The 25,863-nt window shown below is 44.1% G+C and overlaps 2 protein-coding genes across 21 annotated transcripts in view; one reads left to right on the top strand and one right to left on the bottom strand.

The window, feature by feature from the left end:
• Positions 1 to 4,925: 4,925 nt before the first annotated feature.
• Positions 4,926 to 25,863, top strand: part of rbm41 (RNA binding motif protein 41) — a 218,449-nt gene continuing 197,511 nt past the window's right edge. For 2 of the 7 annotated variants that reach the window (XM_090201567.1, XM_090201565.1), the window contains exons 1-2: positions 5,342 to 5,655; positions 6,024 to 6,085. The gene's annotated coding sequence lies outside the window, so the exon portion shown is untranslated. Of the gene's footprint in view, positions 5,656 to 6,023; positions 6,086 to 25,863 lie in introns of all 7 variants that reach the window. The other 5 variants (XM_090201568.1, XM_090201566.1, XM_090201578.1 and 2 more) reach the window with 4 other exon arrangements.
• LOC110491126 (Krueppel-like factor 8) overlaps positions 10,857 to 25,863 on the bottom strand; it is a 161,890-nt gene continuing 146,883 nt past the window's right edge. For all 14 annotated transcript variants that reach the window (XM_036950131.2, XM_036950145.2, XM_036950140.2 and 11 more), the window contains 3 exons: positions 25,212 to 25,323; positions 17,111 to 17,253; positions 10,857 to 15,137 (listed from right to left, as the gene is read on the bottom strand). In XM_036950131.2, the coding sequence (XP_036806026.1) occupies positions 14,956 to 15,137; positions 17,111 to 17,253; positions 25,212 to 25,323 (437 nt within the window). In that variant the 3' untranslated portion in view covers positions 10,857 to 14,955. The remainder of the gene's footprint in view (positions 15,138 to 17,110; positions 17,254 to 25,211; positions 25,324 to 25,863) is intronic.

The following is a 25,863-nucleotide window of genomic DNA, read 5'->3' as shown; positions in this document are numbered from 1 at the left end:
AATACACCAACCTGGTGAAAAAGCAGACGCCACTCAACACAAAAACCCCAAACCACAGGGGAACTGTATCCAAAAAACAGCTCACGTACACGAAACAGCCGTGACACACATGCGTGCACGACAAGTACACATAGAACAATCCCGCACAAAGAGCTGGCTAATAAAGCCCAACTAATAACCAAATGAATAACCAATAAACAGATAAGGAGGGGGAGGAAAAAAATCAGTGGCGGCTAGTAGGCCGGTGACGACGACCGCCGAGCGCCACCCGAATGGGAAGGGGAGCCACCTTCGGTAGGAGTCGTGACAACTTCAGACTATTTCTAGTCTTGTGATCGATCACAACCGAGCTCGCTGCCGAGACTTACATAATTATAAATAGGAGATACTAAAGATTAAAATGGCGTACGACTTTAAAAAATCTAAATATACACATTGCGAGATACATATTTCATCTATAGGAAACAATGGGACGACATCAGAGTTCCATTAGTATTTTCTTTGTTTCTTCACATTTTAACTACCAATAACGTGAGCAGATCTCATTGCCAACAATAGCGAAGCAGGCATTGTGATTTAGAGCAATAAACTGGGAATAGAACTGGAAGGCGAGTTGGTGCCGGGGGCTCAATAGAACTAATAGGAGCTGACAGGGTGAAAAATGCCCTAAAATAAGGCCTGTTTTTTTGTGATTATTTCAAAACGAAGGCAAGCAGCTGAGAAATATGGTCATATTATTAAACTGGGCTCCACGGCGGATGCAATGAAATAGTTTTTATCAACAAAAAAAAGCATTATTAAAAATGTGATGTGTCCAGCCTAAGTGCAGGGTAATATACCTCCCTTGAACCTGTAGAAACTAGTACCGTCCCCTTTTTGAAAAGCCTGCCTTTGAAGGTGTGAACACAAAAGGAAGTAGGGATCCCATCAGGCTGTAGTCTTTACAAAACCAGGGAAAATGAGTCAACCTAGATATCCTGCAATGTCGTAGCAGGTAGGGACATCGTAGAGATAAGTCCAATGGCTCTATTGAACAAGAATAATCGTATCTATTCGCTGCTAGTGTGATCGTGCAATTGGCAAAACACAAAGACCACAATCATCATTTACAAAACATGACTCCATAAATGTTTTAATCAGACAGCAGGCGAACATTCTAAAATACCTCTATGGTGCATACATTCAGTTGTATTTGGAAGTTAACATACACTTAGGTTGGAGTCATTAAAACTTTTTTTTCAACCACTCCACAAATTTCTTGTTAACCAACTATAGTTTTGGCAAGTCGGGTAAGGACATCTATTTTGTGCATGGCACAAGTAATTTTTCCAACAATTGTTTACAGACAGATTATTTCACTTATAATTCACTGTATCAACATTCCAGTGGGTCAGAAGTTTACATGCACTAAGTTGACTGTGCCTTTAAACAGCTTGGAAAATTCCAGGAAATGATGTCATGGCTTTAGAAGCTTCTGATAGGCTAATTGACATCATTTGAGTCAATCGGAGGTGTACCTGTGGATGTATTTTAAGGTCTAACTTCAAACTCAGTGCCTCTTTGCTTGACATCATGGGAAAATCAAAAGAAATCAGCCAAGACCTCAGAAAAAAATGGTAGACTTGTCCACAAGTCTGGTTCATCCTTGGGAGCAATTTGCAAATTCCTGAAGGTACCACGACCATCTGTACAAACAATAGTATGCAAGTATATACACCATGGGACCACTCAGCCGTCATACCGCTCAGGAAGGAGACGCGTTCTGTCTCCTAGAGATTAACGTACTTTGGTGCAAAAAGTGCAAATCAATCCCAGAACAACAGCGAAGGACCTTGTGAAAATGCTGGAGGAAAAAGGTACAAAAGTACCTATATCCACAGTAAAATGAGTCCTATATCGACATAACCTGAAAGGCCGCTCAGCAAGGAAGAAGCCACTGCTCCAATACCGCCATAAAAAAGCAAGACCACAGTCTGCAACTGCACATGGGGACAAATATCGTATTTTTGGAGAAATGCCCTCTGGTCTGATGAAACTGTTTGGCCATAATGACCATTGTTATGTTTGGAGGAAAAAGGGGAGGCTTGGAAGCCGAAGAACACCATCCCAACCGTGAAGCATGGGGTGGCAGCATCATGTTGTGGGGGTGCTATGCTGCAGGAGGGACTGATGCACTTCACAAAATAGATGGCATCATGAAGTAGGAACGTTTTGTGGATGTATTGACACAACATCTCAAGACATCAGTCAGGAAGATAAAGCTTTGTCGCAAATGGTTCTTCCAAATGGACAATGACTCAAGCACACTTCCAAAGTTGTGGCAAAATGGCAAAGTCAAGGTATTGGAGTGGACATCACAAAGCCCTGACCTCAGTCCTATAGAACATTTGTGGGCAGAACTGAAAAAGTGTGTGCGAGCAAGGAGGCCTGCAAACCTGACTCAGTTACACCAGCTCTGTCAGGAGGAATGGGCCAAAATTCACCAAACTTATTGTGGGAAGCTTGTGGAAGGCTACCCAACACATTTGATCCAAGTCAAACAATTTAAAAGCAATGCTACTAAATACTAATTGAGTGTATGTAAACTTCTGACCACTGGGAATGTGATGAAAAAAATTAAAGCTGAAATAAATCACTCTATACATTCTCTATACTTATTCTGACATTTCACATTCTTAAAATAAAGTGGTGATCCTAACTGACCTAAAACAGGGCATTTTTACTAAGATTAAATGTTAGGAATGGTGAAAAACTGTGTTTAATCTAGTGACTCCCCATCCCGCATGCGGGAGCGTAATCATCGCCTGACACTAATTAGCATAACGCAACGGACATAAATGTCCCTAGAAAATATTCCTATTCATGAAAATCACAAATTAAATATATTGAGACACAGTTTAGCCTTTTGTTAATCACCCTGTCATCTGTGTTTTCACAGTGGAGGGAGAAGGGGCTCACAACAATTGGTAATCTATACATAGATGGTCAGTTAGCTTCATTTCAACAATTACAGGGAAAGTTCAACATGCCAACAACACATTTTTCCAGATACCTCCAATTCAGGAATTTCGTAAGGACACATATCCCACAGTATGGCATGAAGCCAATAGTCCTACATTAGATAGCTTGATCCTTGTCAAACCCCATTCAAAAGGGTCGGTCTTTAGACTGTATGATGTGCTACAGGCCCACATAGAGGTATCCACAGACACCATTAAAAGTGCTTGGGAACAAGAACTTGGGTCAGAAATCTCAGATGAGGACTGGGTAGAAGCTATATATAAACCACATTTCAGTGAATGCCAGACACAACCTTGTACAATTTAAGGTGATACACAGGTTACATTACTCAAAAGTAAAACTGCATAAAATATTCCCGGACACCTCACCACAGTGTGAGAGGTGCAAGCAGGATGAGGGGACGTTGACCCACTTATTCTGGACATGTCCTAAGTTACATGTTTACTGGGCTCGAATTTTTGATTACTTATCTAGAGCCTTTGATAGAGTTCTAGCCCCAGACCCATTGACCGCTCTGTTTGGTGCAGTTGATGGGAATAACCACGAAGGGAAAGCTGTCTGTCTTTGTACTCTATTAGCCAAAAGGCTCATATTGCAATTTTGGAAACTGGAGACTGTACCTACCTTTGAAATGTGGTTACGGGATTTAGGGAATGTAATACATATGGAAAAGATTCGATACAATACCTCCAATAGAAGTCCAATGTTTTACAAAATATGGCAGCCGATACTGGATAAATGGCCTAGTCCCGCTTCATAACTGGGTTGACGCTCTGCTGCTACTCTGTGCTGTACTCCACTCAATATTTATTTTTGGCTTAACTACACTGCTTGTAACGACTATATGCTGTCTTCTTATACATGTACCGCCTAATAGGATTTTGTTTTATTTTGTGTATGTGTGAGTTAAGTTTTGTTTTGTCCTCTAAATTGGCCGTCCCATTCAACAGTACAATGAATGTCATTGTTAGTATTGCTGTCTTTATTTTATTTTTTATTGTAAAATAATAAACATATTATTTTAAAAAAAATCACCCTGTCATCTCAGATTTTCTAAATATGCTTTACAGCCAAAGCTAGACAAGCATTTGTGTAAGTTTATCGATAGCCTAGCATCGTATTTTGTCCAGCTAGCAGCAGGTAACTTGGTCACGGAAATCAGAAAAGCAATCAAATTAAATAGTTTACCTTTGATGAGCTTCGGATGTTTTCACTCACGAGACTCCCAGTTAGATAGCAAATGTTCCTTTTTTCCCAAAATATTATTTTTGTAGGCGAAATAGCCCCGTTTGTTCTTCACGTTTGGCTGAGAAATCGCCCGGAAATTGCAGTCACAAAAACGGTGAAAAATATTCCAAATTAGCTCCATAATATCGACAGAAACATGGCAAACGTTGTTTATAATCAATCCTCAAGGTGTTTTTCAAATATCTATTCGATAATATATCCATCGGGACAATTCGTTTTTCAGTAGGACCGATTGGAGTAATGGCTAACTCTGTATTTTACACGAGAATCTCTCTGGAGCATCAGGTGACCACTTGCGCAATGTAGCCGCTTACGGGTATTCTTCAACATAAATGCGTAAAACTACGTCACAATGCTGTAGACACCTTGGGGAATACGTAGAAAAAGTAATCTGGTTGATAGCCCATTCACTGCTCAATAGGGACTCATTGGAACGCAGCGCTTTCAAAACAGAAGGCACGTCCGGCTTGGATTTTTCTCAGGCTTTCACCTGCAACATCAGTTCTGAAACTTTAGAGTGTTTTCTATCCTAAGCTGTCAATTATATGCATATTCTAGCATCTTGTCCTGACAAAATATCCCGTTTAAAATGGAAACGTTTTTTTTCTCCAAAAATGAAAATACTTCCCCCGAGTCACAACAGGTTTAACCTGTTAGAGCTCTAGGGGCGCTATTTCATTTTTGGATAAAAAACGTTCCCGTTTTAAGCGCGATATTTTGTCACGAAAAGATGCTCGACTATGCATATTCGTGAGTTTTGGAAAGAAAACACTCTGAAGTTTCAGAATCTGCAAAGATTTTGTCTGTAAGTGCCCCAGAACTCATTCTACAGGCGAAACCAAGATGATGCATCACCCAGGAATTAGCAGAATTTCTGAAGCTCTGTTTTCCATTCTCTCCTTATATGGCTGTGATTGCGCAACGAATGAGCCTACACTTTCTGTCGTTCGCCCAAGGTCTTAGCAGCATTGTGACGTATTTGTAGGCATATCATTGGAAGATTGACCATAAGAGACTACATTTTCCAAGTGTCCGCCTGGTGTCCTGCGTCGAATTCGGTGCGCAATTGCCAGCTGCTTCCACTTTACCATTTGATTCAGGGGAGAAAGCATGTGTCCAAGAACGATGTATCAATGAAGAGATATGTGAAAAACACCTTGATGATTGATTCTAAACAACGTTTGCCATGTTTTCAGTCGATATTATGGAGTTAATTTGGAAAAAAGTTTGCGTTTTGAGGACTGAATTTATGGATTTTTTTTGGTAGCCAAATGTGATGTATAAAACGGAGCTCTTTCTAATACACAAGGAATCTTTTTGGAAAAACTGAGCATCTGCTATCTAACTGAGAGTATCCTCATTGAAAACATCAGAAGTTCTTCAAAGGTAAATGATTTTATTTGAAGGCTTTTATGTTTTTGTTAATGTTGCGTGCTGGATGCTAACGCTAATGCTAACGCTAAATGCTAACGCGAAATGCTAACTCTAGCTAGCTACTTTTACACAAATTATTGTTTTCCTATGGTTGAGAAGCATATTTTGAAAATCTGAGATGACAGTGTTGTTTACAAAAGGCTAAGCTTGAGACATGGCATATTTATTTCATTTCATTTGCGATTTTCATAAATAGTTAACGTTGTGTTATGCTAATGAGCTTGCTGATAGATTTACACAATCCTGGATACAGGGGTTTTTTCATAGCTAAACGTGACGCAGAAAACGGAGCGATTTGTCCTAAACAAATAATCTTTCAGGAAAAACTGAACATTTGCTATCTGAGAGTCTCCTCATTGAAAACATCTGAAGTTCTTCAAAGGTAAATGATTTTTTTGAATGCTTTTCTGTTTTTTTGTGTAAATGTTGCCAGCTGAATGCTAATGCTAAATGCTACGTTAGCCATCAATACTGTCACACAAATGCTTGTTTTGCAATGGTTGAGAAGCATATTTTGAAAATCTGAGATGACAGTGTTGTTAACAAAAGGCTAAGCTTGAGAGCTAGCATATTTATTTCATTTCATTTGCGATTTTCATGAATAGTTAACGTTGCGTTATGGTAATGAGCTTGAGTCTGTATTCACGAACCCGGATCCGGGATGGGGAGATCAGAAAGGTTAAATGTATTTGGCTAAGGTGTATGTAAACTTCCGACTTCAACTGTATGTGAGAATGCTGTTCATTGACTATAGCTCAGCTTTCAACACCATAGTGCCCTCAAAGCTCATCAATAAGCTAAGGAGCTTGGGACGAAACACCTCCCGCTGCAACTGGATCCTGGACTTCCTGACGGGCCGCCCCCAGGAGGTTAGGGTAGGTAACAACACATCCGCCACACTGATCCTTAACACAGGGGCCCCACAGGGGTTCGTGCTCAGCCCCCTCCTGTACTCCTTGTTCACTCATGACTGCATGGCCAGGCACGACTCCAACACCATCATTCAATTTGCAGATGACACAACAGTGGTAGGCCTGATCAACGACGAGACAGCCTATAGGGAGGAGGTCAGAGACCTGGCCGGGTGGTGCCAGGATAACAACCTCTCCCTCAACATAACCAAGACTAAGGAGATGATTGTGGGCTACAGTAAAAGGAGGACCGATCACGCCCCCATTCTCATCGACGGGGCTGCAGTGGAGCAGGTTGAGGGCTTCAAGTTCCTTGGTGTCCACATCACCAACAAACTAACATGGTCCAAGCACATCCTGACAGTCACGAAGCAGGCACGAGAAACCTATTCCTCCTCAGGAGACTGAAAAGATTTGGCATGGGTCCTCAGATCCATCGGATGGGGCCACAGTGTCTCCTGACCCCTTCTGTCTCAGCCTCCAGTATTTCTGCTGCAGTAGTTTGTGTCGGGGGGCTAGGGTCTGTTTGTTATATCTGGAGTACTTCTCCTGTCTTATCCGGTGTCCTGTGTGAATTTAAGTATGCTCTCTCTAATTCTCTCTACCTGTCCCAGACCTGCTGTTTTCAACTCTCTAGAGACAGCAGGAGAGGTAGAGATACTCCTAATGTTCGGCTATGAAAAGCCAACTAACATTTACTCCTGAGGTGCTGACTTGCTGCACCCTCGACAACCACTGTGATTATTATCATTTGACCATGCTGGTTAATTATGTACATTTGAACATCTTGGCCATGTTCTGTTATAATCTCTACCCGGCACAGCCAGAAGAGGACTGGTCACCACTCATAGCCTGGTTCCTCTCTCCTCTCTCTCTTTTTCCTAGCAACCGTGCTTCTACACTTGCATTGCTTGCTGTTTGGGGTTTTAGGCTACTAAGCTATATGCAATTGTTTTAAGAAGGTCATACCAAGGATAATTTTGCTATTTGATTTAGAATTTTAAGACCCCTTGAAGCATCCCAAAAATATATACACTGAAAAAAATTACAAAAATGTACTTTTACCACTTTTTCCATGATATCCAATTGTTAGTTACAGTCTTATCCCATCGCTGCAACTCCCCTACAGACTCGGGAGAGGCGAGGGTTGAGAGCAATGCGTCCTCTGAAACACGACCATGCCAAGCGCACCGCTTCTTGACACACTGCTCGCTTAACCCGGAAGCCAGCCGCACCAATGTGTCAGAGGAAACACTGTCCAGCTGGCAACCAAAGTCAGCTTGCAGGTGCCTGACCCGCCAGAAGGTGCCGTAAGAGCGTGATGGGACAAGAAAATCCCGGCTGGCCGGCCAAACCCTTCCCTAACTCATACTATGCTGGGCCAATTGTGCCCCGCCTCATGGTTCTCACGGTCACGGCCAGCTGTGACACAGCCTGGGATCGAACCCGGGGCTGTCCGTTTTGTCACCAAAGCTCCATATGCTACCCACCACTGCGACCTGTACGCTCTCGTTGGCTGGCCCTCGCTTCCTATTCGTCGCCAAACCCACTGGCTCCAGGTCATCTATAAGTCTTTGCTAGGTAAAGCCCCGCCTTATCTCAGCTCACTGGTCACCTTAGCAGCACCAACCCGTAGCACGCGCTCCAGCAGGTATATTTCACAGGTCACCCCCAAAACCAATTCCTCCTTTGGCCTCTTTCCTTCCAGTTCTCTGCTGCCAATGACTGGAACGAATTGCAAAAATCACTGAAGCTGGAGACTCATATCTCTTTTACTAACTTTAAAGATCAGCTGTCAGAGCAGCTTACAGATCATTGCACCTGTACATACCCCATCTATAAATAGCCTATCCAACTATCTCATCCCCATATTGTTATTATTTTTTTCCCTTCTTTGCACCCCAGTATCTCTACTTGCACATTCATCTTCTGCACATCTATCTTTCCAATGTTTAATTGCTAAATTGTAATTACTATTTTTTGCCTTACCTCCCTAATCTTACCTTATTTGCACACACTGCACTGCATATAAACTTTTCTATTGTGTTATTGACTGTACGTTTGTTTACACCATGTGTAACTCTGTGTTGTTGTCTCACTGCTTTACTTTATCTTGGCCAGGAAGCAGTTGTAAATGAGAACTTGTTCTCAACTGGCCTACCTGGTTAAATAAAGGTGAAATAAAAAAAAATAAAAAAAGTAGTGACACCTCAAGCACTGCCTTAGACTGCTGCACCACTTGGGAGGCCCTTAAGTCATCCCGCTAACGGAACAACTTCCTGTGAAACTGGAGGGCATTCAATTCAAATAAATAATCATAAATAATATGGATATGAAACATTTAGGTACATACAAGTGTCTTATATTGGCTGAAAGCTTAAATTCTTGTGAAAATGCGATTGTTTGAGGACGGCGCCCCACATTAAAACATTTCTCCACAAGTTTTCACAAATAACGATTAAATATTCACCACATGGAACAACAGATAGTCCCCCAAAAAATCAAAGGAAGCTTGTTTTGAAGTGTCTGTTCTATATCTGAGAGATATGAGAAAGGTCAGGAAACATTTGTTTTGTTTTACATCCCTTATTTTTGACACTAAACAGTCTCCATATATACTTCCTTAACTTTTTTTCAACTGGTACCGGGGGACCTTCAGACGAGTGTTCGTGGGAGTGTACACGTTTGTGTACGTGTTCGTGAGAGTCTCACCTTCCCACAGAGGGGTCATATTAGTGTGTAGCCCAAACTGTTCAGATGCTACAGACAGAAGTTGGCAGATCGGCTGTACCAGCTTCAGACGCTTGTGGGGGTAGTAGAGAAAAATGGAGAACACCATTGTGTCTGTGAGAGTCTCAACTTTCCACAGAGGGGTCATATTAGTGTGTAGCCCAAACTGTTCAGATGCTACAGACAGAAGTTGGCAGATTGTCAGTACCGACTTCAGACGAGTCCCAATACACTTGTGGGAGAAAATGGAGAAAGCCATCATAATAGTTTTGTCGGCCAAAACATCCGGATGCTACAGACAATGTATTTTGTCTCATTGTCTGACAAACATGGCTCTAGCTCCGTCTCCTTTCACCGCAGATGCGGACGCGCAACATTGGCAGGTGCGGTGGATTCACTGAGATGCATCTCTAGTTCAAATTGACAGATTTTTGGGGGGATTGCTGCATTATGCTAATTTGATTTCCACTGGGGCTCAGACATCGACTCTAGCTAGTTAGAGGCCTCTAAGTACACTGATCAGCCTGGGAGGAGCCTGCATTGTGTTAGATGCAAAGATAGTTATAACTATCTAACCAGCCAGCTAAATTACAGTTTGCGATTAGCTAATTGCTTCACAGAAAATAGGTAGCTAAGCAGTTTAACAGTTGCTGTACTTGCTGCATTATGTTGACAAATAGCCAGCAATATGCAGCTAGCTAACTAGCTATCTAGCAAGCTACGTTAGATCATTTGAAAAGATAACTAACCAGCAATCTACAGTATATCAGCTTGTATAAATTGGAAATAGTCTTCGCAAATAATCTACATATTTCAGTGTTTTTGGATGCAATGTGCTTATTTTTTTCACACCTGCATCAAATATTTCAAAAATATTCTTGCTGTCCCGCCATCTACAATTTGAATTTGATTGGCTGCTAGGAAAGAATGGGCGGAGTTGCATAAACAGTCTGAGGCAGTGCAGCTTCACAGGCACCTTCACCACTTGTGCATCATTCTCTGTCATAGCGCTCCCCCATGAGGTTGACTATATTACTCTCATGCAAGTTATTCTTCCCACTGTCCCAAAAGTCACTCTTAACCGTCGTTTTTCTTGTCAAATAATATTTAAAGGGCGACATCTTTGTAATGCAAAAGATGTGTAAAGTATAAAAAAATGCCTCATCTTGCAGTGTGATTTAATTTGAAACTTTTCTTCAACAATGTGCGTTATAAGGAGGCGCTTATTTAACTAGAGTATAGTAAACTGAGCAATACATAAATATTCGCCTCATTATAAACGGACATTGTCGAAGAAAAGTTTCTAATCATGCAGCCCGATTATAATGAGGTTCATGGTCATCTTTACACTTTGCACGATTATTTTAGCCTCGGCAGCCTGATCCCTGCATTCACCATTCTATGTAACTTACTTCAATGGGGAATGCAGTGATCCTGCTGTTTCCACCAGGATACATATATTTTATGAAAATTTCACCCGTAGTCAACAATAAAGACATTGCATCAACAATCTGCACCAAAAACCTTTTATTCTATAAAAGGAGTGGGGTAAATCTCAACTGTACAGGGGGAAACAGACTTAATGAAACACCATTTTTCACAGTATCAAAAAGCTCACGTTCTTCCTCACTAATCTTTACAGATTTGTTCTGTACAAATACAAAACAAATAATATTAATGACATTAACAATAACTGCATTGCACTGAGTAATATAGTACTGGCCCAAAAGTTAATGCATTCAATATAAAATACCTACAATTCTGGTTGTTAAAGTAACTGTCCAGTGACAATCTATTCTGTTAACTCATACCGAAATAATGTTGTTGACTCATCCAATACTTGTATTTGTGGCCAAAGCATCATTTGGATGCTGCTCAATCATTTGGACACTGCTCAAATGTGTAACTCAAACAGACCGTTTAAAAAATGCTTGCCATTTCCTCATAGAGGATGATGTCATCCTCCTGAAGGAGGATGAGCTGGCCAATCAGCGGTCTACTGGCACAAATATTTTTAATGACCGGTATACGCCCATACCATTCTGTTGTTGGGGTACACCTACACTATTGCAACGCAGAAAACCTGTGTTTTAACATAGTGAATTAAAACAAACTGGAAGTAAACAATTTCACTCGTTGTTATTAATTCTAGGTGATATGTCATAAAAATCTGCCAACACTAGACAGTTACTTTAAGAAAAGGAGTTTTGATTAATGATAAGAGGCACACTCACACACTTATACACACATGCACACACACACACAATCAATCCACGCTTACATTATGTGGTGCCATATTGTTGAAGTGAGGGGTGACTAGTGAAGTGGATAAATGGGCTTGTACAAATACAGTACAGTATAGAGTCTTAAGTCGTATGCTGCCACGGCTAAACCATAAATGGATCTGTCTTTTGTTGAACAGAACATTTCTATATTGACGTACTGCATTGTATTGATCTATTCTGGTATTGTTTTCTTTGTGGTATATGGAGTAATACTTCACAATGGACATTAAAGGGGAACTTGTATTGTACGCATCAATGAGGTAAGGTGGGTTTGACCAATGATAACAGATGTTAGATCATATCAGATTTTCAACTCTGGGTTGACTAACACCTTTACCTCTCCATCCCCACCCATACTGTCTATGTCTCAATTAATGGCCCCATATTCCCTATATAGTGCACTACTTTTAACCAAAGCCCTAGGGGGCCTGGTCAAAAGAAGTGCATTAGATAGTAGGGTGCCATTTTGGACGGTTGTTCAGGTTGAGACGGTCCTTCATGGTTTTGTTGTTGCGTGTTGCATGTCATTAGGACTGTAAGGTTAGGGCAGCATAATCACACCGACATGCTCACCAACCTCACAAAAACTAAATGTGCACGACACAAACGGGACCGATTTTTGGGACGTTAAAAAAAAAAGAACACTTTTTTTTTTTATAACACATTTCAGTTGTAAATCCATCCAACAGAGTAGAAAATAAAAGAAAAAATGATATTTTTCACATTGTCTAGTCAGTGTTAAAAATAGAACTCCACCCGTTACATTTATTATGCTTTTTGATTATATACAGTATGTACACTTCCTGCTCTTGAATTATTTCTCATAGTCCTTAATGTCTAATACCATCTAATAACAAGTTGCAATCAAATGCATGTCCTCTTCTGGAAATATGTGCTTAGTAACATTGTTAGGAGTTGAAGCAGAGAATGAGAGAATCTCATAGGAGCATTGCATTGCTCTGTGTGGACCAATAAAATCCCTCTCTGCTTCAGGCATGCGCTCAACTCAACCCACACCAAGGCTGGGTTCACAGTCAGAAAAGCACTATTATCTGCACTTTGTTTTTACATTGTCAACAGAAAAAAATGAAATGTTAAATTCAATCGTGTTTTATTTAGCTAGCGTTTGAAATGATGATGGCTGCTGCGACTGTTAGTGAGAGAGCTAAACACTTACATGTTCTTTAGTATGCCCTCTGTACGCATGTACCATAGGAGCTGTACTTAGCCACTGACTTCAGAACAGCGCTTAAGAGGGAGGTTTGTGTATGTCCCAGTAGCAAGATGTACATTACCACTGACTCCAGAACAGTGCTTAGTAGCGAGTGCTGTATATGTTCCTGTAGCAACACATATTTAACCACTTACCCCAGTACTGCGCTAGGAGCGAGGTCTGTGGAGGTTGCATAATCAAGTGAACACAGAGAGCAGGAGCTAAAAACAACCACCTTAAGACATGGAGATCAGTCAGGCTCAGAGTAGGAGTACTGATCTAGGATCAGTTTAGCCTTTTAGATAATAATGAATATGATAATATGGATCAGAACTCCTACTCTGAGACTCTTTGTGAATACAGGCCCTGATCTGGGTCGATAATTGGGTAGAAATGCTGTGATGTGTCGTCAGGGCAATGAGACCCCGTTTCCCGGGTAACCCTGAAGACCAAAACAAACGTGCGTTTCTAAAAACAGAGTTTCCCAGATTGACTTTGATTCATTAAGGCTCCGACGGGCTGCACCGAACACACACTTCTAAAATCCTCAGTTCTGATTATTTGTTACACACACAAACACAAGCTCCCCTAGTTTGTAATCTCAACCTCTTTCTTGTTATACTTTTACAGCCTCAAACACAATCTAAGGATATGAAATAGTAAAAAAAGGGATGTTATTATGCTATGAGCCAATCATTAGCAAATAGAAAGAGAAAGAGAAGAAATTGAAAAAACTTACAGAAGGCCTTTTTTTTTTTAAACAACACAAATACTGTTACTGAACAACAAGCTATAAATGTGGGGCAAGTGAACATGATTTAATTTCTGATTGAAAATATTAATAAAACAGAATCTTCACAGTCTTGTAGCTCCCTGTTTTAGGAGATGGGGGAGCGGAGAAATGGCGTGGAAGGGGGTTGAATAAGACATTTCTACACCACCACACCCGAGGGGTCTGCTGACTCTGCTGAGGAAAGGATATGTATGGAGGAGAGGACACGATGCATCATCAACTGTCTTTAAATAGCACACACTACACTAACACTCACACACAATCACACACACATACAGGCAGCTAGCCCATGCATGCAACGCAGGTTAACAGAAGATGATAAAACACAGTAAACAGTTGCTAGACAGAAATGTAATCTCTGAAGTGTTTTCCCCTCTCAAATAAACAAACATGCCTCCACCTCCTCTCTGTCCTCCTTATCCTCTTGCTCTGAGCTGAGTGTGTGATGTAGGTAACCCTGCATCATTTCAAAGTATGTCCTCCGTCTCTCTCTCTGTCCAGCCTGTCCATCTCTCTCTCTGCTGTATCCCAGGTTTGTCTTCACTGGTTTGTCGATCTTCTGGATGGATAGGGTGCTGTTGAAGTAGATAGCCTCTGGCTGTGTGCACACTGAGTGGGGTGTGAGGGAGAAACGAGGAGGTAAACTGTGGGGTATGAGAGTTGTGGACTACCCCTTCAGGTGCTAAGCAACCAGAAAACAACAACAAACTCCTCTCATCCTTTTGGGATCTTCCTTCTCCACCTCTTTAATGTAATGATCTCCACGATGACCCACAGTTCAAAATGGAGGACGAGGCGTAGCGTAGAGAAGATTAGGTCTAAACAATGGACCAGCAATGCGATCAAAAATGACTGAAAGTGAATTTTAGCAGTACAGAAAGCTCGCCATCAAAGTGGATAATAAACACAATCATAGTGAATTTCAGCTAACTACTGTGCAAACACATAACATAACTGTTTTACTGCCATTCTATTCATTTAAATGTTTTTCAAATGATCTACAGCCACTTTATTACTTGATTTCCTGACCACTGGTGACATTTTCAATGCTAATCCTGTCGAATCAGCGCTGGTCCAATGAACAAGTTTATTTTCAAACGCTCCCGCATGGAACATGTATGTTGTCTTAACCTTGATTATTTTTTAGAGAGGAGAGGAGGGGGAACAGTAAAAGGAAGTGGCACAGCAGAGAACCTCTAGGGGTCAGAGTTCAGGCCCTCCCATCTGAGTCCCGAGGGGGGCTGGGGAGGGAGGTGATGGGTTGGAGGGCGAAGGTAGTAGGGGGTTAAGGTTTAAAGGTCAAAGGTCAGGGGTCATGGTTCACATCATGACGTGGCGTCTCCGGTGTAGGGCTAGGTGGTCAGACCGGGAGAAGGAGCGGTCACAGTCGGTGCAGCGGAAGGGCTTGATGCCCGTGTGTTTACGGAAGTGTCGCGTCAGCTCGTCTGACCGGGCGAACCTCCAGGTACAGCCCTCCCATGTACAGTGGTACGGCTTCTCTCCTACAGGGAAGAAGATATGGAGATGATTAGTTGATTGGTTGATTGATTGTGCAAATATTGGAATAAAACCAGTTAAATCTAACTAAATGTAATATAAAACGTAACCTAAGAAACAATAACTAGTAATGATTTATCATGAGAGGGCCATAAACAATAACTAGTAATGATTTATCCTGAGAGGGCCATAAACAATAACTAGTAATGATTTATCCTGAGAGGGCCATAAACAATAACTAGTAATGATTTATCCTGAGAGGGCCATAAACAATAACTAGTAATGATTTATCATGAGAGGGCCATAAACAATAACTAGTAATGATTTATCCTGAGAGGGCCATAAACAATAACTAGTAATGATTTATCCTGAGAGGGCCATAAACAATAACTAGTAATGATTTATCCTGAGAGGGCCATAAACAATAACTAGTAATGATTTATCCTGAGAGGGCCATAAACAATAACTAGTAATGATTTATCCTGAGAGGGCCATAAACAATAACTAGTAATGATTTATCCTGAGAGGGCCATAAACAATAACTAGTAATGATTTATCCTGAGAGGGCCATAAACAATAACTAGTAATGATTTATCCTGAGAGGGCCATAAACAATAACTAGTAATGATTTATCCTGAGAGGGCCATAAACAATAACTAGTAACGATTTATCCTGAGAGGGCCATAAACAATAACTAGTAATGATTTATCCTGAGAGGGCCATAAACAATAACTAGTAATGATTTATCATGAGGACCATAAATGATAACTAGTAATTATTTATCATGAGAGGGCCATAAACAATACTAGTAATTATTTATCATGAGAGGGCCATAAACGATAACTAGTAATGCTTTATCATGAGAGGGCCATAAACAATAACTAGTAATGATTTATCATGAGAGGGCCATAAACGATACTAGTAATTATTTATCATGAGAGGGCCATAAACAATAACTAGTAATGGTTTATCATGAGAGGGCCATAAACAATAACTAGTAATGGTTTATCATGAGAGGGCCATAAACAATAACTAGTAATGGTTTATCCTGAGAGGGCCATAAACAATAACTAGTAATGATTTATCATGAGAGGGCCATAAACAATAACTAGTCATTATTTATCATGAGAGGGCCATAAACAATAACTAGTAATCCTGCATACTCATAGAAAGGTTCAAAACTCACCTTTCTGCTAAAAATAGTTATACATTGCTGAGGTGTAGTCACTTTTGAGGACACAAGCTCAAGTACAAATATGATACAAATATTATTTATTTCCTATTCAACAAAACTGTATGAATAAGGCTTGAAATGACATATGCTTTCTAAATATAGCATCATCAAATGATAAAATGATTATAAAGATCTTATTTATTTTCTAAAGGTCTCTCCTGATCTAAATGTCTCATCGCTGTGAACGTCTCACAGAGCTCTAGCTTGGCTTCCTGAACTCGCTAGGAACTAGCCTTTCATCTCATATTAATATTGTCCATCTATGACAAACAAAGTGTTTTGTTTAACATTATTTTAGATGAATGCCAATAAATCAATCTCTGAATGTGCTACCGTGATGAAACCACTCTCTCCTGCTGCGCTACGATGTAACGATTGCAGGCACGTGCTTTGTCTATGGCTGTGATGTAGGGTTCAGCGAGGAGTTGATGGACAGTCGGAAGAGCGAATGGAATGGTAAGAGGGACATCCCAGATTTCACATCCTACGTCATACAGACCCAGAAAAAAATACTGGTGTGTCCGTGGGAACAATGCAAGACATTTCGATCTACTGTATCCACAGATCGATTTATAAGAGAACATGTCATTCGGAGGCAGTACTTTAGGTAAAAAACAATAAGATATGAAGCTCTAGTATAGATCTACATTAAGTGTCTCTTCATTGGCTACAAAATGTGGGTCCTGGGTCAGTCATTGGCTAAAGATTAGTATGTGGGTGGGACAGGGTCAGTGTGTGTGTTACCTGTGTGTATCCTGCGGTGGGCTTTGAGGTGTGAGCTCTTGGTGTACACCTTGTTACAGCCATCATAGTCACACATATGGACACGTCTCCTCTTCATGTCTGGCGAATCAGGATCCACCTGCATGTCCATGTCTACGCCTGACCTGAGAGAGAGAGAGAGAGAGAAAGAGAGAGAGAGAGAGGGGAAGGCAAAGGAGAGAGAGAAGGAACGAGACAGAGAGAGAAACAATGGAAGAGAGAGAGAGAGGAAGGCAAAGGAGAGAGAAGGAAATAAATGGAGAGATAAACAATGGAAGAGAGAGAGAGGAAGGCAAAGGAGAGAGAGAGAGAGAGAGAGAGAGAGAGAAGGAAAGAGATGGAGAGAGAAACAATGGAAGAGAGAGAGAGAGGGGGGGGGGCCTGTCATGATATGGGTAAGGCTGGAGTGACATGCATTGAGTCGTGTATTTAGTGAAATGACAGAATGTCAGAGGATCACCTGTATTAGCAGGATTACTAGAAAGAAGCGAGTTACCTGAATATGAATATGAACTGTTAGTGTTACCCGATCATATTTCATACAGCCCCACCCATACTGTCTATGTCCCAAATAACCCTAGAAGGAAAATGACTAACACCTCTCCAGCCCCACCCATACTGTCTTTGTCCCAAATAACCCTGGAAAAAATTAACTAACACCTTTACCTCTCCAGCCCCACCCATACTGTCTATGTCCCAACTAACCCTGGAAGGAAATGACTATGATGTAACACCTTTACCTCTCCAGCCCCACCCATACTGTCTATGTCCCAACTAACCCTGGAAGGAAATGACTAACACCTTTACCTCTCCAGCCCCACCCATACTGTCTATGTCTCAACTAACCCTGGAAGGAAATGACTATGATGTAACACCTTTCCCTCTCCAGCCCCACCCATACTGTCTATGTCCCAATAAGCCCTGGAAAGAAATGACTAACACCTTTACCTCTCCAGCCCCACCCATACTGTCTATGTCTCAACTAACCCTGGAAGGAAATGACTATGATGTAACACCTTTCCCTCTCCAGCCCCACCCATACTGTCTATGTCCCAATAAGCCCTGGAAAGAAATGACTAACACCTTTACCTCTCCTGCCCCACCCATAATGTCAATGTCCCAACTAACCCTGGAAGGAAATGACTAACACCTTTACCTCTCCAGCCCCACCCATACTGTCCATGTCCCAACTAACCCTTGAAAGAAATGACTAACACCTTTCCCTCTCCAGCCCCACCCATACTGTCTATGTCCCAATAAGCCCTGGAAAGAAATGACTAACACCTTTACCTCTCCTGCCCCACCCATAATGTCAATGTCCCAACTAACCCTGGAAGGAAATGACTAACACCTTTACCTCTCCAGCCCCAACCATACTGTCTATGTCCCAACTAACCCTGGAAGGAAATGACTAACACCTTTACCTCTCCATCCCCAACCATACTGTCTATGTCCCAACTAACCCTGGAAGAAATGACTAACACCTTTACCTCTCCATCCCCACCCATACTGTCTATGTCCCAACTAACCCTGGAAGGAAATGACTAACACCTTTACCTCTCCAGCCCCACCAATACTGTCTATGTCCCAACTAACCCTGGAAGGAAATGACTAACACCTTTACCTCTCCTGCCCCACCCATACTGTCTATGTCCCAACTAACCCTGGAAGGAAATTACTATGATGTAACACCTTTACCTCTCCAGCCCCACCCATATTGTCTATGTCCCAACTAACCCTGGAAGGAAATGACTAACACCTTTACCTCTCCAGCCCCACCCATACTGTCTATGTCCCAACTAACCCTGGAAGAAATGACTAACACCTTTACCTCTCCATCCCCACCCATACTGTCTATGTCCCAACTAACCCTGGAAGGAAATGACTAACACCTTTACCTCTCCAGCCCCACCCATACTGTCTATGTCCCAACTAACCCTGGAAGGAAATGACTATGATGTAACACCTTTACCTCTCCAGCCCCACCCATACTGTCTATGTCCCAACTAACCCTGGAAGGAAATGACTAACACCTTTACCTCTCCAGCCCCAACCATACTGTCTATGTCCCAACTAACCCTGGAAGGAAATGACTGTGATGTAACACCTTTACCTCTCCAGCCCCACCCATATTGTCTATGTCCCAACTAACCCTGGAAGGAAATGACTAACACCTTTACCTCTCCAGCCCCACCCATACTGTCTATGTCCCAACTAACCCTGGAAGGAAATGACTAACACCTCTCCAGCCCCACTCATACGGTCTATGTACCAACTAACCCTGGAAGGAAATGACTATGATGTAACACCTTTCCCTCTCCAGCCCCACCCATACTGTCTATGTCCCAACTAACCCTGGAAGGAAATGACTAACACCTTTACCTCTCCATCCCCACTCATACTGTCTATGTCCCAACTAACCCTGGAAGGAAATGACTATAATGTAACACCTTTACCTCTCCATCCCCACCCATACTGTCTATGTCCCAACTAACCCTGGAAGGAAATGACTATGATGTAACATCTATAGCTTATAGTCCTAAAACCCTGAAATTACTTCTCTCTGGTTTGTTCAGAGTTTCCTATGGGGAAAATGAAAGGGAAAGAATAGGGTTTTGGGATAAACGCCCAAAATATGGTCTGAGGTTAACACAAACTTAGGAGATCTTATATGTTTTGTTTTATGAGACAATATTGGGGCTCCTAGTGGCGCAGCGGTCTAAGGCACTGCATCGCAGACCCTGGTTCGATCCCGGGCTGTATCACAACCGGCTGTGATCAGGAGTCCCATAGAGCGGCGCACAATTGGCCCAGTGCCGTCCTGGTTAGGGTTTGGCTGTGTAGGCCATCATTGTAAATAAGAATTTGTTCTTAACTGACTTTCCCCTTTAAGTGGCTATGGAGTCTCAAAATGGACAAACGCCACTATTGCGGCTTTTTTCTCATTTTTCAAGTGAAGGCCTTTTAAGGGTGTATGCGAGCACACTTGTTCGGTTCGCCTAGCTGAGTTCAGTTTGGTGCCAGCCGAACTGAAGCATGCTGAGGCCTTAACAGAGCCTGACTCTTAATAATCACTGCAAATGAAGTCCATTGTTCAGGTTCATCACATCTCATAGTGATGTCTGGTCCCTGGGTGAATTTACAGGCCACCAGAGGGCTAGACAGTAACTGTCAAAACCCCATACAGTTAGACAGCTTCCAGTTCAACGCTGATCTCTCACTCAATTTAATTCAATTTGCTTTATTGGCATGACGTAACAATGTACATATTGCCAAAGCTTATTTTGGATATTTACAATATAAAAATAAATAAAAATGACAATCAAATTGTCCACTGGACAACAGTAACAACAATAACCAACCACTCTCTCTCTCTCTTCTCCCCAACTCTCCTCTCACTCACTCTCTCTTCTCCTCAACTCTCCTCTCCCTCACTCCCCAACTCTCCTCTCACTCTCTCTCTCTTCTCCCCAACTCTCCTCTCACTCACTCTCTCTTCTCCTCAACTTTCCTCTCCCTCACTCCTCAACTCTCCTCTCACTCTCTCTCTCTCTTCTCCCCAACTCTCCTCCCACTCTCTCTCTCTCTTCTCCCCAACTCTCCTCTCTCTCTCTTCTCCCCAACTCTCCTCTCTCTCTCTTCTCCCCAACTCTCCTCTCACTCTCTCTCTCTCTTCTCCCCAACTCTCCTCCCACTCTCTCTCTCTTCTCCCCAACTCTCCTCTCTCTCTCTCTCTCTTCTCCCCAACTCTCCTCTCACTCTCTCTTCTCCCCAACTCTCCTCTCACTCTCTCTTCTCCCCAACTCTCCTCTCACTCTCTCTTCTCCCCAACTCTCCTCTCACTCTCTCTTCTCCCCAACTCTCCTCCCACTCTCTCGCTCTCTTCTCCCCAACTCTCCTCTCTCTCTCTCTTCTCCCCAACTCTCCTCTCACTCTCTCTTCTCCCCAACTCTTCTCTCTCTCTTCTCCCCAACTCTCCTCTCTCTCTCCTCCCCAACTCTCCTCTCTCTCTCTCTCTTCTCCCCAACTCTCCTCTCTCTCTCTCTTCTCCCCAACTCTCCTCTCACTCTCTCTTCTCCCCAACTCTCCTCTCACTCTCTCCTCCCCAACTCTCCTCTCACTCTCTCTTCTCCCCAACTCTCCTCTCACTCTCTCTTCTCCCCAACTCTCCTCTCACTCTCTCTTCTCCCCAACTCTCCTCTCACTCTCTCTTCTCCCCAACTCTCCTCTCACTCTCTTCTCCCCAACTCTCCTCTCACTCTCTCTTCTCCCCAACTCTCCTCCCACTCTCGCTTCTCCCTAACTCTCCTCCCACTCTCTCTTCTCCTCAACTCTCCTCCCACTCTCTCTTCTCCTCAACTCTCCTCTCTCTCTCTCTTCTCCCCAACTCTCCTCTCACTCCCTCTTCTCCCCAACTCTCCTCTCACTCTCTCTTCTCTCACGCTCTTCTCCCCAACTCTCGCTCTCTCCTTTTTTTCTGTCCATCTCTCCATCTCCCCTCCTTTACTTCCTCTCCCTCCCAACCTCCCTGTTCCTCGCTGCCATTCACTTTCTCCACCCTGCCAACTAGTTAACACCCTTTCCTCCTCTCTCTCTTCCTTTCTCTTGTTTTCACTGCCCAGCCATTGGCTCAAACAAACTAAACCAGCACCAATAGAGCTAATATAATTCCTTCTTCATCCTATCCTGCCTGTTTAACACACTAACTCACCCCTCTCCTCTCCTTTTCTCTCTCCAAACCATTTATAAGGAGGTGTGACAGCAAACTGCATTACGTAATCTTGTTTACACCTGGTTCTGGGACAACCCTGCCCAGCAACACACACACAGCTAAGTTAACTCTCCAAGCACTACATTTCAGTTAGAAAGAGTGAGCTCTGTCTCCCCTGTTGCTGCCTCACTGCACAGTTAAGTGTCCAGAGCAGATCAGTGCTGCAGTAATGTAATTAGCGCCAGAGAGTGGAGAGGAAGGACGGGCCCAGGTCACCACAGCCAAACCCCAAATGTAGAAGCAAATTCACCCTATATCATTATTCTCTAATAATACCCCCAATCTTCCTGTAAAACTCTACTCATATATCAGGACTGCAAACTACCCTAAATATGTACCCCACAAAAGTCTGTTGAAATTGTGATAGCAATAAGTGTTTTATCGTATCTTGATAAAACAAACAATGGATCAATCAGCCACCATTATCTGACAATCACCCTGTGGAGGATGAGCCCAACAGAACCACCACCTTGTGGAGGATGAGCCCTACAGAACAACCACCCTGTGGAGGATGAGCCCTACAGAACCACCACCCTGTGTACTGGAGGACGAGCCCAACAGAACCACCACCTTGTGGAGGATGAGCCCTACAGAACAACCACCCTGTGGAGGATGAGCCCTATAGAACCACCACCCTGTGTACTGGAGGACGAGCCCTACAGAACCACCACCCTGTGTACTGGAGGACGAGCCCAACAGAACCACCACCCTGTGTACTGGAGGACGATCCCTACAGAACCACCACCCTGTGTACTGGAGGACGAACCCTACAGAACCAATACCCTGTGGAGGATGAGCCCTACAGAACCACCACCCTGTGGAGGACGAGCCCAACAGAACCACCACCCTGTGTCCTGGAGGATGAGCCCTACAGAACCACCACCCTGTGGAGGATGAGCCCTACAGAACCACCACCCTGTGTACTGGAGGACGATCCCTACAGAACCACCACCCTGTGTACTGGAGGACGAACCCTACAGAACCAATACCCTGTGGAGGATGAGCCCTACAGAACCACCACCCTGTGGAGGACGAGCCCAACAGAACCACCACCCTGTGTCCTGGAGGATGAGCCCTACAGAACCAACACCCTGTGGAGGATGAGCCCTACAGAACCACCACCCTGTGTACAGGAGGATGAGCCCTACAGAACTACCACCCTGTGTCCAGGCCCTGTGTACTGGAGGACGATCCCTACAGAACCACTACCCTGTGTCCAGGCCCTGTGTACTGGAGGACAAACCCTACAGAACCACCACCCTGTGTACTAGAGGATGAGCCCTACAGAACCACTACCCTGTGTCCAGGCCCTGTGTACTGGAGGACGAGCCCAACAGAACCACCACCCTTTGTACTGGAGGATGAGCCCAACAGAACCACCACCCTTTGTACTGGAGGATGAGCCCAACAGAACCACCACCCTTTGTACTGGAGGATGAGCCCAACAGAACCACCACCCTGTGTACTGGAGGACGAGCCCACCAGAACCACTACCCTGTGTCCAGAACCTGTGTACTGGAGGACGAGCCCTACAGAACCACCACCCTGTGTACTGGAGGACGAACCCTACAGAACCACCACCCTGTGTCCAGGCCCTGTGTACTGGAGGACGAGCACAACAGAACCACCACCATGTGTACTGGACGACGAGCCCTACAGAACCACCACCCTGTGTACTGGAGGATGAGCCCAACAGAACCACCACCCTGTGTCCAGGCCCTGTGTACTGGAGGATGAGCCCTACAGAACCACCACCATGTGTCCAGGCCCTGTGTACTGGAGGATGAGCCCTACAGAACCACTACCCTGTGTCCAGGCCCTGTGTATTGGAGGACGAACCTTACAGAACCACTACCCTGTGTCCAGGCCCGGTGTACTGGAGGACGAGCCCAACAGAACCACCACCCTGTGTACTGGAGGATGAGCCCAACAGAACCACCACCCTTTGTACTGGAGGATGAGCCCAACAGAACCACCACCCTGTGTACTGGAGGACGAGCCCACCAGAACCACTACCCTGTGTCCAGGCCCTGTGTATTGGAGGGCGAACCTTACAGAACCACCACCCTGTGTCCAGGCCCTGTGTACTGGAGGACGAGCCCTACAAAACCACCACCCTGTGTACTGGAGGATGAGCCCTACAGAACCACCACCATGTGTACTGGAGGACGAGCCCTACAGAACCACCACCCTGTGTACTGGAGGATAAGCCCTACAGAACCACCACCCTGTGAACTGGAGGATAAGCCCTACAGAACCACTACCCTGTGTCCAGGCCCTGTGTACTGGAGGACGAGCACAACAGAACCACCACCCTGTGTACTGGAGGATGAACCCTACAGAACCACTACCCTGTGTCCAAGGCCTGTGTACTGGAGGATGAGCCCTACAGAACCACTACCCTGTGTCCAGGCCCTGTGTATTGGAGGACAAACCTTACAGAACCACCACCCTGTGTCCAGGCCCTGTGTACTGGAGGACGAGCCCTACAGAACCACCACCCTGTGAACTGGAGGATAAGCCCTACAGAACCACCACCCTGTGAACTGGAGGATAAGCCCTACAGAACCACTACCCTGTGTCCAGGCCCTGTGTACTGGAGGACGAGCATAACAGAACCACCACCCTGTGTACTGGAGGATGAACCCTATAGAACCACCACCCTGTGTACTGGAGGATGAGCCCAACAGAACCACCACCATGTGTCCAGGCCCTGTGTACTGGAGGATGAGCCCTACAGAACCACCACCCTGTGTCCAAGGCCTTTTATACTGGAGGATGAGCCTTACAGAACCACCACCATGTGTCCAGGCCCTGTGTACTGGAGGACGAGCACAACAGAACCACCACCCTGTGTACTGGAGGATGAGCCCTACAGAACCACCACCCTGTGTACTGGAGGATGAGCCCTACAGAACCACCACCTTGTGTTCAGGCCCTGTGTACTGGAGGATGAGCCCTACTGAACCACCTTCCAGTCTATGACACTCACCCTGTGTCCAGGCCTATACCACGACCTTTCAGTCTATGACACTCACCCTGTGTCCAGGCCTATACCACCACCTTCCAGTCTATGACACTCACCCTGTGTCCAGGCCTATACCACCACCTTCCAGTCTATGACACTCACCCTGTGTCCAGGCCTATACCACCACCTTCCAGTCTATGACACTCACCCTGTGTCCAGGCCAATACCACCACCTTCCAGTCTATGACACTCACCCTGTGTCCAGGCCTATACCACCACCTTCCAATCTATGACACTCACCCTGTGTCCAGTCCTATACCACCACCTTCCAGTCTGACACTCACCCTGTGTCCAGTCCCGGTGTACTGAAGGAAGCTGAACCCGACTCTGTCCCACTCTCCACATCACTGTCACTCTGGTACTCCACTGGAGACGCTGAGCCAGGCTTGATACGCACTAGAAGAAAAGATGGATAAATGGAGAGGGGAAGAGAGAGGATGTAAGAAAGAGAGAAGGAGCAATGGGACAGAGTGAGAAGGAAAGAAATGGACAATGTAGAGGAAGATGGAAAGGTTTACAGACAGAGAGGGGGAGAGAAAGGCAAAAACAACAGGGGGTTAGCAACTTAAATCCAACCACCATAACACATAGTACTTGGCAACACAAAAGGTAAGCCAGGCTCTCCCAGTTGAGTGGATTTGAATTTCTACTTGGGTGTGAGAGAACTCCCATTATACTTAGGTGTGGTTGGCTGTGCTGTGGAGGCAGGTGATTGTATTTGTGAACCCCCCTCTTTACCCTACCCCCATTCCTCTCTTAGTGGGTCAGAATGTGGCGAATGCATTGTTCAAAGTTTCTCTTCCCTGAGGATGCGAGGGGGTGGGGGTGTAGTGACGATGGAGTTGGGATTGGGGCGGGGTAAAGAACTGTCCTTTGTGCATGAGGAACCCCCCCCCCCCCCCCCCCAACCCCTATTACTACTGCAACCCACCTCAT

The sequence above is a fragment of the Oncorhynchus mykiss genome, chromosome 2 (genome assembly GCF_057628025.1).
Source record: "Oncorhynchus mykiss isolate SJ-2025 chromosome 2, ASM5762802v1, whole genome shotgun sequence".
NCBI lineage: Eukaryota > Metazoa > Chordata > Actinopteri > Salmoniformes > Salmonidae > Oncorhynchus > Oncorhynchus mykiss.
Note: the sequence above shows the minus strand (reverse complement) of the source record. Positions and strands in the feature narration are given on the sequence as shown.